The sequence below is a fragment of the Pristis pectinata genome, chromosome 8 (genome assembly GCF_009764475.1).
Source record: "Pristis pectinata isolate sPriPec2 chromosome 8, sPriPec2.1.pri, whole genome shotgun sequence".
NCBI classification, from domain to species: Eukaryota; Metazoa; Chordata; class Chondrichthyes; order Rhinopristiformes; family Pristidae; genus Pristis; species Pristis pectinata.
The window spans coordinates 48,911,174-48,928,148 of record NC_067412.1 but is presented as its reverse complement, the minus strand read 5'-3'; the positions used below and the strand labels follow the sequence as shown (position 1 = coordinate 48,928,148).

At 39.0% G+C, this 16,975-nt stretch overlaps 1 protein-coding gene across 3 annotated transcripts in view; it reads left to right on the top strand.

Annotated features, from left to right (window-relative positions):
* hdx (highly divergent homeobox) overlaps positions 1 to 16,975 on the top strand; it is a 102,609-nt gene that overhangs the window by 40,930 nt on the left and 44,704 nt on the right. For all 3 annotated transcript variants that reach the window (XM_052021784.1, XM_052021783.1, XM_052021782.1), the window contains 2 exons: positions 5,125 to 6,243; positions 7,308 to 7,361. In XM_052021784.1, the coding sequence (XP_051877744.1) occupies positions 5,125 to 6,243; positions 7,308 to 7,361 (1,173 nt within the window). The remainder of the gene's footprint in view (positions 1 to 5,124; positions 6,244 to 7,307; positions 7,362 to 16,975) is intronic.

Genomic DNA, 16,975 nt, shown 5'->3' with positions numbered 1-16,975 from the left:
GTTGTTTTGCAGAACACCTGTGCTCTGTCCACAATGGCTGTCCTGGCCTCCTGGTTACGTGTCATTCCAACTCCCTTTCCCATTCTCACACTGACCTGTCCTTGGCCTTCTCCACTGCCAGGGTGAGGCCAAATGCAAAACTGGAAGGACATTGTCTTGTATTCCACCTGGGTAGTCTATAACCCAATAGAACATTGAATTTTTCAATCTCAGGCAGCCTGCACTCCCTGTGCTCCTTTCTCTCTCCTTCTGAACAACTAGGGTTTCTTCCAGCCCTCCAGCTACCCCCTCCCACCCCCCGCCCAGAACCAAGTTTCACTGCCCCATTCCTTTCCCCCACCTAGTTCCATTTGTCTATCACCCATACACTTAACCTACTGAGTCACCTATTCCCTTTCCCCAACTGGTCCATCATTCCTCCCTTATCTGGCTCCACTTATCACCTTCTTTACATCAGATTCCATCATCTGCAGCCTCTTGTGTCTCCACATAAAATTACAGCCTCTCTCTACACACCCCCACGTTTCTCCATCTACCCCCCATTTTTTCCCCTCTCATCTGTCTCTATCACTCATGAGCCATTGTCTCCCAGTTCTACCGCTACTCCTCTCCCACCTGGCTCCATCTGCCCATCATCCCCCTCCTCACCTGGTTTCACCTATTGCATGCCAACCCCTGCCTCATTTTTCTTTCTCAGCTCTTTACACTAATCTCCCCTCAACACTCTCAGTCATCATGCAGGGTCTCAACTTGAAATGTCGACTATGCTTTTGCTTCCATAGGTTTTGCCTGACTTGCTGAATTCCAACAGTAGTTTAACTTTGCCTGTGTCCTGTACACCTTCTTCACCACCTTGTCTACCAGTACTGTAAGCTTCAAGAAACCTTGAATTTGTACTGTAAGGTCCCTCTGTTCTTCAATACTTCATAGGGCACTATCATTCATTGTATATGTTTTACCCTTTAGTCTTTCCAAAGTGCATCACCTTACACTTATCCGGTTTAAATTCCATCTGCAATTGTTCTGCCCATTTTGCCAACTGATCAATATCGTCATGTAACCTAGGATTATTCTCCTATTAACATCACCACTACTTTAACTCTTGTAACTCTCTGCAATTTGTCTATATGCACTAAAACCCAGATAATTTGTTATTCAACTAGTCTGAAATCCTGATGGATCAACATCCAGCACACAGGTGATGTTTTCCACTGTTCCTTTTGTCTCACCAGGTCCCCGGTTTCCACATACTCCCTTTCAGCTCACCAGGGCCTCGGTTTGCACTCTGTCTACTCACTGGGCCTCTGTTATTACTGTGCCTGCTCCTCTCTCTGCCGCTGACTGTTAGGAAGCCTGCAGTATTCCCCAGCAAAGTAATTGTCCTCTTGTTCTTTAAGTTCTAACCATACGGCCTCATTTGAAGAGCCTTCTAGGATATCTTCACTCGTTACTGCAGGCATAGACTCCTTAATCATATTGCAATGTTCTTCCTTTATTACATCACCTGAAGATACTGTACCTTGGAATGTTGCCAGTCTTGTCCTCCTTTGAAACACATGTCTCTGTGATAGCAACAATCCTACCAAGTACTGATCAACACTATAATTCATCTGCCTCACCAACCAGACTCCTTGCATTAGAATAATTGTAATTTAACCTCCTATATACCTTTATCAAGTCAATGTTTGATCTGCCTATTGGACTTGGTTTCTGTGCAATATTTGACTGCACCACCCTCTCAACTGTACATTTGCCAACTTTATTTAAATCTTCCTGCAAGGATGCCAGTCCTGTTTCAGTTCAGGTGCAACTAATCCAACGTGTACAGGTCCCAATGTCTCCAGAGGTTGTCCCAGTGATCCAGAAACCTAAAGCCTTCCTTCTAATACCATTCCTTTAGCCAGACATTCATCTGACCTATCCTCCTATTCCTGTGCTCCATCACCACACCCCTCTCCACCCTTCAGCCACTTAATTCACCTAGAGAGTACAGTTTCTAAATTCAATTGCAACTGAAAGTTGGAGTTTTGCTTTCCCTTTTATCTGCAAGGCCAGACTTTAACCCTTGGTATTGAAGTTAGGTGAAGAGAGCTTTCTATTTTAACCTACAATCAACTCTTGAAGTTTTTTTTATATAAATTTAGCCTTGAACCTGTGGGTTTAATATATAGATGGGTACCCAACTGAAGCCAATACATTGCTTGGAAAAACCCTACTCCTCTGGTTGGCAGCTGGTGTTCTTTGATGATCACTGCTCTTTAAGCATGGTAGATCTTTTTGTATTGCAAACATGTATAAACATATCTACAGTCTTGGCCAATTTTTCACATTAATGGTTTTTGTTTTTGTATAGCACTAAAATTAAGAGTACATTTTGGAGATCTTTAGGTACTTGTAATTATACATTAACTATTTTCAATAGATTGTCAGGTGGCACTTTTATGCAAGTGGCATAGTTATATTGCTGGCCCTTTGAAATATTGGGAAGTGATTAACTGCTTTGAAATTGCACAGGTCTTCAACAGATTATGTTTGTTTAAGTAATGTCAGGTTGCAAGATTTTCCATTGTTCATTTATTTTTACAAAAGCATTTATGCTGATGCCGTAAGGTTACTTATCTGTTTAAAATTGTGCCTTAATAACAATGTCTTTAAAAAAAGAGAAAATTTAACGAAAGTATTCTCAGAAGGGCAGTTGAAAAGTTTGTACAGTGAGCATTGAGTTCCTGACTGAGAATGAATAAGTTCAAACAAAAGTTACTATTTTAGGAAGTCAACAAATGGCTCTTTGACTGATTTGTACACAGTTCCAGTATAAAACAAGCTGCAGGTTGGCATTTCATTTCAACACATGGATGGAACTGAAAACTGGGGTCACAGGCCAGAATATTCTAAGAGGTATTGGCTGGGATAACTATGACCAATGGGGGCCACTGGATCAAGCAAAACAAAAATAAATGAAAAAGACTGGAGACAGGAGAAAATTTTGCATTGACTGTGCAAATCATTTTGTCTCAAAGAAAACTAATCCTTGCTCAACTTTTTCTGACTAACTTTGCTTATGCCAGCTCTTTGAAAGATCAATCTAATTGGGCTACTCTCTGCTCTTTCTAAATTACACTTGCAAATAATTTTTTCAAGTGTACATCCAATTTATTTTTGAAGTTATTATTGAGTCTGCTTCCATCTCCCTTTCACGTGTTCAGTCATTTCAAACAACTTCTCCTCTCCTTCACTCTGGTTCCATGGATAATTATCTTAAATCTGTATCCACAAGTAACTATTCATGCACTGACTGAAATGATTTCTTCCTATCCAAGATGTTTAAAGTTTATGCCTTGAAGGTGGGGGTGGGTGAATAATCATGAATGTTTGAAGCCAAATATAATATTGGAAATGCAGAACTAATGGTGTCTTAGTATAGCTCTTCTGATCGTCTGTAGAAACCCAGCACTTTGTTTTTTAATTTAAAAATGTTGCATATGCACTTGGAGTGCTGAAGGAAATTTGATGTTTTTTTTCCCAGATAGGTTATTCAGGAAAAGAGGGAGAGGACCTACAAGAGTGCATTCCTCACTAATGAGGTGTTTGATTTGTGATCAAATGATTCTAGTGCTATTGTGCAATTTTAATTTAAATTTGATGTTGTAATATTCAAGTGGTGTCACTATGTGCAGTGAAATGAAAACTATACAGAAGATCATGGAAGAATTCAGCAGATCACACATCTGAAGAGAAGAACAATGTCAACATTTTAAGTCAATGAACTGTTGTTAACATCAAATGTTAAGTCTTTTTATTTCATATTTCCAACATGAATACTATTTTGCTCTTAAGTAATGTGATTGTTGATATTTCTGGTATGATTTGGTAGCATTGTTTAAAAAGAAACTAACATTTTAATTATCTAGTTCATTATTAACTGTCATCCGAGCATTAGTTTTATTATTAGCAAGTTCACAGATGACATAAAAATTGACACAAAAATAGAACATGGATAGGTTAGATGGTAGGAAACTTTCCCCATACCAGAGGTGTCTAAAACCAGAGAGCATAGATTTAAGGTAAGGGGTAGGAAGTTTAGAGGGGACCTAATGAAGAACTTTTTCACCCAGAGGGTGAATCTGGAATGTAATATTGGAGAGGGTGATGGAGACAGAGACTCTCATAACATTTAAGAAGAATCTAGCCAAGCACTTGAATCACCAAGATCTTGAAGGCCTTGAGGCTAAGTGTTGGAAAAATGGGATAAGTAGAGATAGGTATTTGATGATCAGCATTGATGTGGTGGGCCATGCTGCATGACTTTATGATTCTAGTTGATTACTCTAAAGCATAACAGATCTGCATTCAGATTGTTGATGCCAAGTGAGTTGTTAGTAAGGCACATATTTTCCACAGTTAATTTAAAATTCATTCAGGAATACAGTTTTAAATCATTCTGACAGCATAACTTTAAAGTTCATTATTAAAACTGTATGTAGTTAATATTTCAATAAATTGCAATTGTAAGATCCAATTTAACAGGGCAAGTCCACTTCTTTCCCTGTCCATGTGTTGTTTATATTATGACAACCTCCTTCAATTTTGTCTTTGGAAGGAAATAAATAACCCAAAGGAGAAAGGTGGTAGAAGGTTAAACTCCTTTGCATCAGATCTTGATTATTTCATATGTTCTTGCAAAGCACCAGGATATCCTAAAGTGTGCATCTTCTCAGCAATGTAATTTCAGTTGGCCCTTAATATTGGACATGCATATATGTAGGTTACCCTTGATCATCTGCAAGCTTTACTGCAGTAAGTACAAATTGAAACTTGCAGAAACTAGACCCTAGTTAAATGTGTACTTTCAGTAAAGTTCTGGTATCAAATGCTGTAAGCATTTAAACCAAATGAGAAGTAATTGTACAAGTAAAGGTGGTCTTGAAAATGAAACTTGTATTGAACTTGTTTTAAAACAAAAGTAGATAAAAAAATCAATAATATAACTTGTTCATTTTGTTACTTTCTCTCCATGTTATTTTCAGCAAGTTCCATTGAGTTTAAAACTTTTCACTTAAATATATTCTTAATTGATTAAATGTTAAATTTATAAAAATTTGCGCAATTACACCTGTTTTGCAGACTTGGATTGGGAATAAAAGAAGGAAATTGAATTCTACGAAATACAGCTTGGATGATGCACCGTCAACGCAAGGGTCAGCAGGTAATGGTATGGTGGGAAAATCTGAGGCACCTGTGAAAAATACAAGCCTTGTCTCTCCATCTCAGTGCCAGCAAACTATTTTAACATCGCCATGCAGAAATGTAATGGTAACTGGTGTGTTTACTTCCACTCATTCTGCAAGTAGACAAGGGTTGTCTCACCAGAAAGATGGCCACAGGTGTGAAGTTTCCAATCTTGCATCCAGGCCAACTGGGCGAACCATTTCGGAAATGGAATTACAACATGTCTCTGGCCAAAGACAACCTGTCTCTAAAAACCCTGCAATTACTTTTTGTGAGAAAATGACTCCTGGATCGAGACCATTGAATCTTCATAGTCCTACCAACCCCATATATACAACCAGTGCAAAGAATTATAGCCCTGTTTATGTTCAGACTGAAGTAAGTAGAGTACAGACAGCAACTGCTAAGTCAATTGGTGGATGGCCTAAACAGTTTAATTCAACCATTGCAGAATGTCCACGGAAGCTCAGTTCTGAGCCTCCTTTCTCAAGAAGTATGTCCAGCTGTGTATCTGATTCAAAGGTTACAAGAAATGCAGGAGACCCTGCTGTCAGCTCTCTCCAGATTCGTGATGTATACTCACTAGCAGGCAGTGAGCAGTCCCCAAAAAACAGAGGGGATCATGCATTTAGGAACTCCTGTCATATGGAAAGTGGGTGCTTTTCCATTGCCATGGAAACTGGAGATGTTGATGAGTATGCAAGGGAGGAGGAGCTTGCATCAATGAGTTCAGAGCTGAAGCACCATCCAAGAGTTTCTGAACCAAATACGTCAAAAGAAATGGAGTGCACAAATACATCCGTTGTAACGCCGACGAGACACGTAAGCTCTGGCTCAATACAGGCCAGTGGAAGGGATGTTTCTGGAAGTGTATTCTATCCTAGTGGAGAATTCAGGGCGCCTGGGACAACAATGATCTTGTACAGTAATGTGAATTCATCAGAGGACTCGCTGAACACCCGCCTTCCATCAACTAGAAACCAAAGATCAACTCCCAGTCAAGGCAACTATCAGGTAACTATTTGTCTTTTTCCTTGCATCTGTTTGGAAATAGTGTAAACTTGAATATTATGAGAAATTCTGGATATCTAACTTTGCACAAATTAGGGTTGTATTGACTAATTTAGATAAAGACTAATTAGATTTAAAAGCTCAAGTTATTAAGGGAACTAATTGGTAAAAGTTAACTGCAAATAATCCTTGGTATATTTTGAAATAACTTGTATCTGCATATATTCCTCTGGATTGTAATATGAAGTGTTGAAGTCGCTATGCTGGCAGATAATCTTTGTGCCATCCTTCGTTATTTTCAATGGTATGAATAATTTCTCCCTTGTTTCCAAGATTTGGAAGGGTCTATCAAAACCTGGAGTGTTGGTAGTGTTAGCATTTTGCTGTTGTGATGAAGCTTTTGAAACCAGATTAATTCATGTTTTGTAGATCACATTTTGGGATCATGACAAAGCTAAAGGAGTGTGTGAAGGACAGATACTGAATATGTACTTGGACTAAAGTTATATATCTCTCATTTTATGCAATAAAATGTAGGAGAAAATGGTTCCATGGTATTGGTTTATTATTAGGTACAGTGAAAAACTTGTCTTGCATACCGTTCATACAGATCAATTCATCTATAGAGCTGTCTTATTTCTGTTCTAATAAGCACCAGAACTAATTGACTGCATTCATATTTCAGGACAAAATGTAAAAATGAGAAAAAAAATTATAACTCCACTGTGCTTACGTCTATTTGTTTTGTACATCTAAGTGAACCATTAATGAACACAAGTAAGCACTCAGAAATGGATCCCAAATCTGTTGTGGATTAACACCCAGAAGGTTATTCACAGGGATACATTAACATAGATTTTGATTAGTTCAGCATCCATTGTGATGATATTCTCTAAACTCGGTCGCTTTATGAAGAAAATGATGGTAAACTGTTCATAATGATGTCATATGATGCATGTGCAAACAATTGCTTGATTTACCCAAGGTTTCATGTGATTGTAAGGAAGTTCGCATTGATGGTCTTTTTTCTGTGTCCTTAACTTCTCTAATAATATCTTCTGCTTTAGGTGTCAGGATCTCTTCTATTGCCTTGTCTAACCGGAACCTCAAGGAAAAGAACAGTAAGTATCTTTTGTGGATCCTGCCACTAATTTTCAAAGAATGATGGCTCATTTGGTGTAAAAATATTAACACTTTTCTAGAAAAAGCCTGTCCTCTATTTTAAATGATCCCGTGATGAGGTGCATTCAATCAGATGGCTTGCCAGTTTGTCACTCTGTAAAGAAATGCACTGAAATGTAATTGTACAAGAACATTAAGGGAAGAGAAAAGTCCATATGGAGGACTGAAATTCCTCCAACTCTCTCATCACTCCAACTCTCCCATCACAGTGGCCAGCTGTACTTTGTTCAATCCAAGTGTCTAAATCTAAATTTGGTAACAAATTATTTCATACCTTTGTTGCTCTTTATGTAAACACTATTGCTGCTGAATTTTAAATTCTTAACTACTTTCCATTTGTATCCTCTGCCTTATACTGAAGGCAAAATTTGGATTTACCTGTCCCATATTTTATATTCTTCAGGGAGGCCTCACATCCTCAGTTTAAAATCCTGTGGAATTTATGCTTTTTTTATCAAGCAATATGGAGCTAAGATGGGTTAATGAGATTAAGGTGCAGTTTGAGTATGAACTATCTGAATGACAGTGCAAACGTGCTGACTGATTTGCTCCTGTTGCTGCATCTGTGCTGTATTGGGACAGTGTGTTTTATGTCTCAGAAATAATCAATCTAATGGGAACAATCAAGTCAAAAAAATAAAGTTACAAAAGCAAACTATTAAATATGTTAATGTGTAAATGGTATTTTTTGACAATATTCAAAATAGTGCAGTTTTCAGCTATCTTTTATACTTTCCATCTTTCTTTAGATTTGAGAATTTATTGGCTCTGAAAAGCTAGGATAAAATCCTTCCCTTTGTATTCCAGCTCCTTTGAAATACAGACCAACACAATGGCACAGCTAGTAGAGCAGTTGCCTCACAGCGCCAGTGACCTGGGTTCAATGCTAAAGTCAGTGCTGTCTATGTGGAGTTTGTACCTTTTCCCTGTGACCGGTGGGCTTCCTCCAGATGCTCCAATTTCCTTCCATGTCCCAAAGCCATACAAGTTACTAAGTTAATTGGCTGCTGTAAATTGCACCTAGTATGTAGGTGAGTGATACAACCCAGAGAGAATTGATGCGGAAAGCAAGGAGAATAAAAAAATAAGATTAATGTAGGATTATTGTAAATGGGTGGTTGATAGCGTGGACTCTGTGGGCCGAAGGCCTGTTTCTGTGGTGTATGTCTCTATGACTAATACTTCACACTTTTTGGTAACTGCACAAAAGCCATTGGTGAATTTTACCGGGACACTTAAAACCCTTAGCTTCTCTCTGATCCATTTTTTATTTGTAATTTGGAGATTTTGACTAACTTCATTCCTCAATTAAGCGCATGCTTTATGATTTTGTCCATTATAACTTCACTAAAATCTTTCATATTTCATGTAAATGTTCAGCAAATGTTAAGGATCTGTAATTGTTGCTAATTTCATAAATTAGAGGCCTGTTCCAAACTTGTCAAAAATCTCTGTTCTGATTTCACAGCAGGGTTCTGCTGACAACAATGTTCAGTCTCAGTTCTTATAGAATGTATACCTTTGTGTATCTCAAGTTATGATTTAGCATACCTTGCTGCACCATCTGAAGGATAGTTAGGTACATTCAGTTGTATAAAGAAGAGGATATGTATTTTAAAAGAAATATGTAAGACTATAGATAAAAGTCAGTAAACTAACTTGTATATCTTTGTCAAAGAAATGGAGTAGATACTGGGAGGGATGGCCTCCTCCTCTGCTCTGTGCATCTGTGATGAATTTGTTTTTTTTCCTCAATGCTGCCATCACCAACTTAAGCTGCACCCTCCATAAACTCCATATCTCTGCTGCATGTAAACTCTTATTCTTCTTCCTCTGACTCCCTTCCTCAGTAAATTGATTTCAAAATCTTTAATGTTTGCAGGGTCTTTCTTCTGAAATCAATCCCAACACCACATTACCAATGCTATTCTTGCTTTTTTTGCTCTTGTCTTATACGTTGTCACTTCTTTTGTTACCGTGTCATTGTTAGTGCCAAGCAGTTTGGTCCTAATCCTTTGATATGAGTTGTTGCCTTTCCCAATGATTAGAGATGTTTCTGAGCAATTTGGGCTTCCCAAGTATTCCTTGTGCTTTAGTTAGACTTTTGTGTCAAGAATGCTAGAGCTATAGTAGCTACACTGTTCTTGCATGCCACTCAGCAAATAGTATTTATGAAAATCCCAATGTAACCTCTTGTACAACTTTGAGCTTTCCCTGGTTATGCAACTGTCTGGATCTTGAACCTAGGTGAACTATTAATGGTTGGAAAAGGGCAGCTGGAGTATAAGGGCTTCTTAACTTTGTGACCTATCGCTTTAAACCTGAACGAGAGCTAGCTTTTTGGGGAAAAAATAGCAGTGGAAACAAGCCAGTAATCTTGTAAACTCCAGCCTACAACATTTTTAAGAATGAGTTCTCAGATATCCCATTTAAAACTTGGCAGCCAAGCTCCACCTTGTGGTCATAGTGTGAAGGAGGTTTCAATGTGCAGAATTGTGATTAAAATGAGAAATGTTGGAAATACTCATCCTTTCATCTGATTATAAAGTCGTCGACCTGAAACATTAACACTCTTTCTTGCTCCACAGCTGATGCCTGATTTTGAGCATTTCTCAGGTTTTCTGTATTTGCAGTATTTTGCTCCTGATTTGTGATAATTTATTTCAGTGAAAAGGTAGCCATCAATGGTACCTGCCATTAATCAGTACTAAGTGATCTATTACCTTCTGAGCAATAGGGTTACAAATGATAGTCAAAACTTGGTTAAGTCCCTCCAGAAAATAATGTTGACCTTGGGGCCCAGTGAGTTGCCCATGCTCCCCATCTACTCACTAAGAACTTTCTTGTCTTTTGTGGATTTCCCAGCATGAGCTTCCTTGAAGGAGCTGTCCCGATCCTTGTCGGTGAGGCCCTGTGTTTGGACATAAACTTCCAGTGTGTGGCAGAGCCAGAAAAGTTTCATCCATAAAGTTGCAAAATGTGAACTGGCTTATTCATCACACTGGCTTAGCTAACTGTCTGTACTTTGCTTCTCAATGATCCTAATATGTAGAAGCATTCAAAAAGTTAAGAAATTAATTTTTTTTTAAATATGTAGATAAGAATAGCTGAAAATATTTTAACCAACAACTTGAATTTTTGCTGACTATGTTGTACTTAGCAGGCCCCTTATAGCTATTTCTTTCCATTGAACCGAATGGAGTCGCTGTTCGTACTGTTTAAACTGGAGCAGGTTCATAATACTGATTATCCAGCATAATTGCCAGAGAACTGCAGGAAATTTGTTTTGCCTGATGGAGTGTGATCATTTAAATTCCAGTGAACAGGCATTTTGACCTGAACCTCTTGAAACTTGTGCTGGGAAATGACATCTGAGCCACATGGAATATATCTTAAAATTTGGACCATGGTTTTATTAAATAGGACTCTTTCCACATATTTGTAGGTATTGCTCATTTAGAACCCAGGACAATACAATCTTTTTTCAGTTTAATGCCAAATATTCATCATTATAGTTTATAGTGTCATTTACATAAAAAATATTTTCTTTTACTTTATTGCTTTGTGCATTTCTTGCTTATTCTTTCCACGGCTCTCAGACCCCATCTGGAGTACTGTATTGATTTATGAGGACTTAACCTCTGCAAGGATAAATTCTTGTAGAATATATTTGCCTTTGAGAGGCTGCAATGCCAATTCCCCAGGATGATATAAAAACTAAATGGATTTGTTGGAATAGTTAGACAGAAACTATTTCCTCTGTCATGAGACTCTAAATCAAGGGTGTGATTTTTAAATTACTTCTTTGTATGAACAGAAGTAGAAACATGACACACTCTCCCTCAAAATGTTGATGGTAAGGTTAATTGAAAATTACAAAGCAGTGTTTATAGTTTTCTTTTCTAGTTAGGCAAATCTATTTAAGGTTACAGAAGCAAGGGCTAATAGTTGTAGATCAACTATTGAATTGATTGAATGGAAGAAAACATACAACAGGTTGGATAATCTGCTCTTGACTGTGTTCCTATCCTGTCACCCTGAACAGATAGTGATGGGGTTTCTCCTTGTACTAATGATGCTTCCACAGTTGTGGTTGAAAATATGGTAACGAAGAAGCAACATGCAGTATGCGTGTCATGATAATGGGTTTCTTTTTGGGGATTGTGGTTGTGCTGGGAAGGAAATGTTATAAATTAACATTGCTGCTCTTGTTCTTGGTGGCACAAATCTGAGAGTAGAGGAAGCATTCTTGAAGAAACTGGTAATTGGGTGTACAGGGCACTTTTTTTGATAAATATTGTTGTCACGCTATCAATGATGGATACCACCCTGCCCTTAAATTCACTCGGTCCTTCTCCAACACCTCTCTCCTTGATCTCTTTGTCTCCATCTCAGGAGACAGATTATGCACCGACATCTATTACAAACCCACTGACTCCCACAGCTACCTTGACTACACCTCCTCCTGTCACTTGTAAGGATGCCATTTCTTTTTCTTAGTTCCTCTGTCTCCACCACATCTATTCTTGAGATGAGGCCGCCTACTCCTGGACATCCGAGTGTCCTCCAGAAAATCGGATTGATTTTCCACCAACCCCCTCCCCCATGCTATTGATGGCGCCCTCACCTGCATCTCCGCTATTTCCTGCAGATCTGCTCCTACCCCATCCCATCCCCCTGAAGCAGAACAGAGACAGAGTTCCCCTAGTCCTCACCTATCACCCTACCAGCCTGCACATCCAACATATTGTTTTTGCAATTTTCGCCAACTCCACCATGATCCTACCACCAACCAGCCAACCACATCTTCCCCTCCTCGCCCCTTTCTGTAGGGATCACTCTCCGTGACTCGCTGGTCTGCTCATCCATTCCCCTCTCCCCCCAACTCTCCCTCTGACTCTCTCTCTCCCCCCCCCCCTCCCCCCAGCACTATCCCCTTTAACTGCAAGAGGTATAATACCTGTCCTGATATTTCCTCCCTCACCACTATTCAGGGCCCTAAACAGCCCTTCCAGGTGAAGCAGTTTTTCACATGCAAATCCCCTGGTGTTATTTATTGGATCCAGTGCTCCCATTGTGGCCTCCTCAACATCAGTGAGACTGGACACAGACTGGGCGATCACTTCACTGGGCACTTGTGCTCCGTCCACCATGGCTCCCATTTGTCAGCCATTTTAAATCTCCCCATTCCCACACTGACATGTCTGCCCTTTGCCTCCTCTACTGCCAGGATGGGGCTAAATGCAAACTAGAGAAACAGCATTTCATGTTCTACATGGGAAGTCTGCAACTTGACAGCATTAATACTGAATTCACCAACTACTGGTAAACTGCTCCCCCTCTGTCCCTTTTCTCTCTCCTCCTGATCTGCCTGGCCACCATCATCCTATCTCTTTCCCCTCTACCACCTCTCCATCTGCCTTCCCCACCTCCCGCCCTTTATTCCATTGCTCCACCCACCTCTCCTATCAGATTGCATCATTTTCAGCCCTTTGTCTCTTCCACCTGTCAACCTCCCAGCTTTAGGAACTATTCCCCATCTCCCCTCCCCCATCTGCCTATCACACCCCTCCCTCACCTGAATCCACCTATCGCCCGCCAGCTCTTGCTCCACCCTTTCCCTCCACCTCTTCCCTCCACCTTTTTATACTGGCTATCTCCCCGTCTTTTAGTTGTGATGAAGGGTCTCAACCCAGAACATCAACTGCCCATTTCCCTCCATAGATGCTGCCTGACCTGCTGAGCTCCCCCAGTGCTTTGTGTGTTGCTCTAGATTCCAGTATCTGCAGTCTCTTGTGTCTCTATCAATGATGGAAATTTGGACTTATTTCTGTACCACAGTTAGCGGCAGAAAATGAAATAACATTCTCCCAAATAACTTGCTCCAAGTTTCTTCATTCCTAAAATCATCCAAGCCTCAAGTTCTTATCTGCATTGGAGCAAAATTAGTTAGATTAAAATCAGCCAGATCCTGCTTTTGCCAGAAAACTGGTTGCTTTGCATGATTTCCAATGTTTACAGCCATAAAAGTTCCGATTCAGAGTTTCAGGAAAGCATGCATCTTGTATTTTGGAAAGCAAGCAGCTTATCGAGGAACACCAAGAAACAAAAGAACTGAACATAGCAATTCCCATATTGATTTGCTTGATGAAGTCCAGCTTTGGAGATAGTGAGAGACTGTTGAAACATGCTCAAGCCAAGAGCTACTCCAGAATGAGTGATTCAACTCTTGACCCAGTTCACCTTTAATGTGACTCAAATCAGGATCACCATTGCTCCAATATTCTGTCAGTGCATCAACATAAGGGCCCCTTAGGCACTTGTGTCAATTCATGGGTTAGAAAGTGAAATGTTTTTCTTAGATCTCTGATTTGTTCAGCTGAAACACGGTGTGTGAACTCCTGGAGCGGCCAAGAGACCATCTCAGCAACAGCCCAGCATCATCACTGAGCTGCTAAATGGTTCAAAGACCAGAGTGTCTTCCAGAAGCATGCCGAGCTATAGATGGCTTGTACCTCCTCCCATACATAGAATGAGGTTGCCAATGTACTGTCAGCAAATAAATCCAGGACTATTGAAGAGTCCTAGACATTAGGGAAAGTATTGGCTGACTAAAAAGCTCTCAAACATCCAAAACAAAAGTTAGCAATATACAAGACATTTGCTGTCAATTGAAGATTAGTTTTTAAGCAAATTGAGCATGGTTCTTCAGCGAGCACGGTGGTTCCTGAAGTGGCAACACTCTGGAAGATTAAGGGTCTTGACCTGAAACGTCAACTGCCCATTTCCTTCCACAGATGCTGCTTGACCCATGAAGTTCCTCCGCAGTTTGTTTTTTGCTCACCTTCTTTAAGAAGGTCTTGTCACGGGCTTCTGCATCAAGGTTGGGTTTCAGAAAGGTCACAAGGCAGGAATGAATGGTGTTAAAACTTGGTGATCATCTGTTGCAATATTACAAAATAAAATTATTATATGTTGGAAATCTGAAAATGCAGCAAGTTACGCATGCTGTATGGAGAGCGAAACAGCATTAATATTTTGTATCAATGATTTTTCATCGGAGCTGGAAATAGAACGCTTATTCAAAAATGCAAAGGAAAGTGGGGAGGAGAGTACAAGAGGGTAGGTCTATGATTGGAAGGCAGGGGAGATTAAATAACAAAAGGGGAGATAGTACAAGGTGAAAGTAGAAAGTAATGGGGACAACAGGGTCAATGTGCAGGAGGTGTTAATGGTGGAATCAGAATCTTTAACTGCATGAGAAAGGATTGTGACTAGAGTGAATACTGGAAATCTGAAATGCTGATTAATTGAAGTTGCTGAGTTGAATGAGTCCAGAAGGCTGTAATGTTGCAGTAATATTTTGCAGCTCATTAACTCAACGATTAGCAATTGATCTGTGTTTATCTTGGGGAAAAGAAAGTTTCCTGTTTGCAATCAATAAAAGCCTTCACATCAGCCCTCTTCAACAACTTCTCAGTTGACTTCCCAGTCACAGAGTTCTGTCTGCTTACGTGCTGATGATCTGGCCTTAACAGCCCAGGATAAACATCTGTACATTGAACTAGTTTCTCTAGAAACATTTCCAGACAAGGGGTATTGCCCCAAATGCTGTAAGGACCATAGCGTCAAGGTTTCATCTGAGGATTTTGGAGGTATGTGGGAAAAACTATTCACTTTCTAACCCATGAATTGACATTAGTACCCAAGGGGTCACACTGATCCTTGTGATGATCTGCCAGCAGAAAACTGGAGCAAGGATTGTCTCCAAACTATATTTTAACACTTGTGCTCCTGATTTGAGCTACATAAAAAGTGGTCTAGGTAAAGAGTTGAATTGTTAATTCTGAATAATTCTCCATTATCCTCTGTCCTGCTTTTGCTGTCACTGTATTACTATGGTACATCTAGTGAAGCTTCTGGTCTTTGGTGATCTCCATGAAGTTGATGATGAAGAACATAGCAATGTCACTTCTGTTGAAGATTTAGAAAATGTCTGTACTTTCTCTTGTCCAGAATGATTATTACTTGTATATTACAAATGTTTCCTGCCACTTGATAGAACCAGGCCGGGTGTAGTCCAGGCCTAACTGTAACATACTATCAGGTTTTTAAAAATTAATTCATGACTTCTGAGTGGACCTGAATACAGCAGATACAACACTCATGTCCTGTCAACAAAGGGAAAATTATTGACAAAGCAACTGTAGATGGGTTATCCCTAGGAAGCTCTCACCTTGTACTCTTTCAGAATTGTAGTAAAGATGCAGATTGGATTCCAAGTCATTTCCACCTCCCTGCTGGAACTGTTTCAGACTCTAGAGAATTTTGGAAAGACAGCAGTCAATATCCATCAAGTCTGCAGTTAGTTCCCTTAAGTACAGAGAATTTGTTTGGTTTTTAGTCCCTGTAGCTTCTCTAATACTTTCTCTTTTGTGATCTAATTAAGTTCTTCACTGCCATAAAATCCTTGGTTCCTTTCCATTTTAATTAAATTTATTGTCTTCTGTAGTGAAGAATGAAACAAAATACTTGACCACTTCCACACTCTTTACTGTCTATAGGGTATACATTTTACTGGCACTTTTTTCACATTGTTGTAGAAGTTTTTACTATTTTGTTCCCTATTAATTTCCCCATAGTTTATATTCTTCCCCTTATATTAATCTTTGATCAATTATTGAAGTTTCTTTATATTTGGGCTTGTTACTTTTCTTCAGTGATATCGTAAGCTTCCTCTTTTAATTTTCACTTACTCTCTTGTGTTGGCCACAATTGGATCATTTTTTCTCATTAACATTTTATTTCTTGTTGAAAAGTACACTTATTACTAATTTTAAAATATAACTTTAAATGTTTGCCATTGTTATGTACTGCCAAAGCCTTTTAATCCAATTCCCCAATCTTGATCAATTTGTTTCTCATAACTACATAATTGGGTTTGATTAAGGCTCTGGTTTTGAAGTTCTATATCTGCAAAACTACATACAAATTCTGCACCTTACTGCCAACTTAGTTCACAAGATATGGTCTAAGCCTATTAACTAATATTTTCCAGGTTAATATAGTCCAGGAAACTATCATGTCTGCTTTATGAACTCTTCCTCCAAATTAACTTTTCAAATTTAACTTGCCCAGACAATGTGAAGATTAAAGTCTCTTTTTTAAAATTAATTTACCGCAAGCTTTTCTTATTTCCTTATTTAATTCTTCCTCCAATTCTGTTGTTGCTACTAGGGTCATGTAAATCACTCTGACCGATGATTTTTAACTCTTGTTATATTTTGCTTCCATGATTCTGTTTGCTGTCTTTGTAGAATAAATCATTCCTCATTGCTGCCCGTTTTCCATTTTCTCTGTTCTTCCTGAACTTTATGTGGCCTGGGAAATTTAATTTCTCAACTTTGGTTAGCATGCAACTGCAACTTTTTAATAGCTACTAAATCAAGTTTAACTTTGCTATTCATTGATATTGTTGCAAATGCTTTATATGTTGAGGTATATCTTTAAATCTTTTAAAATAATTTTTCCTCATTCATTCTGTTTTCACATC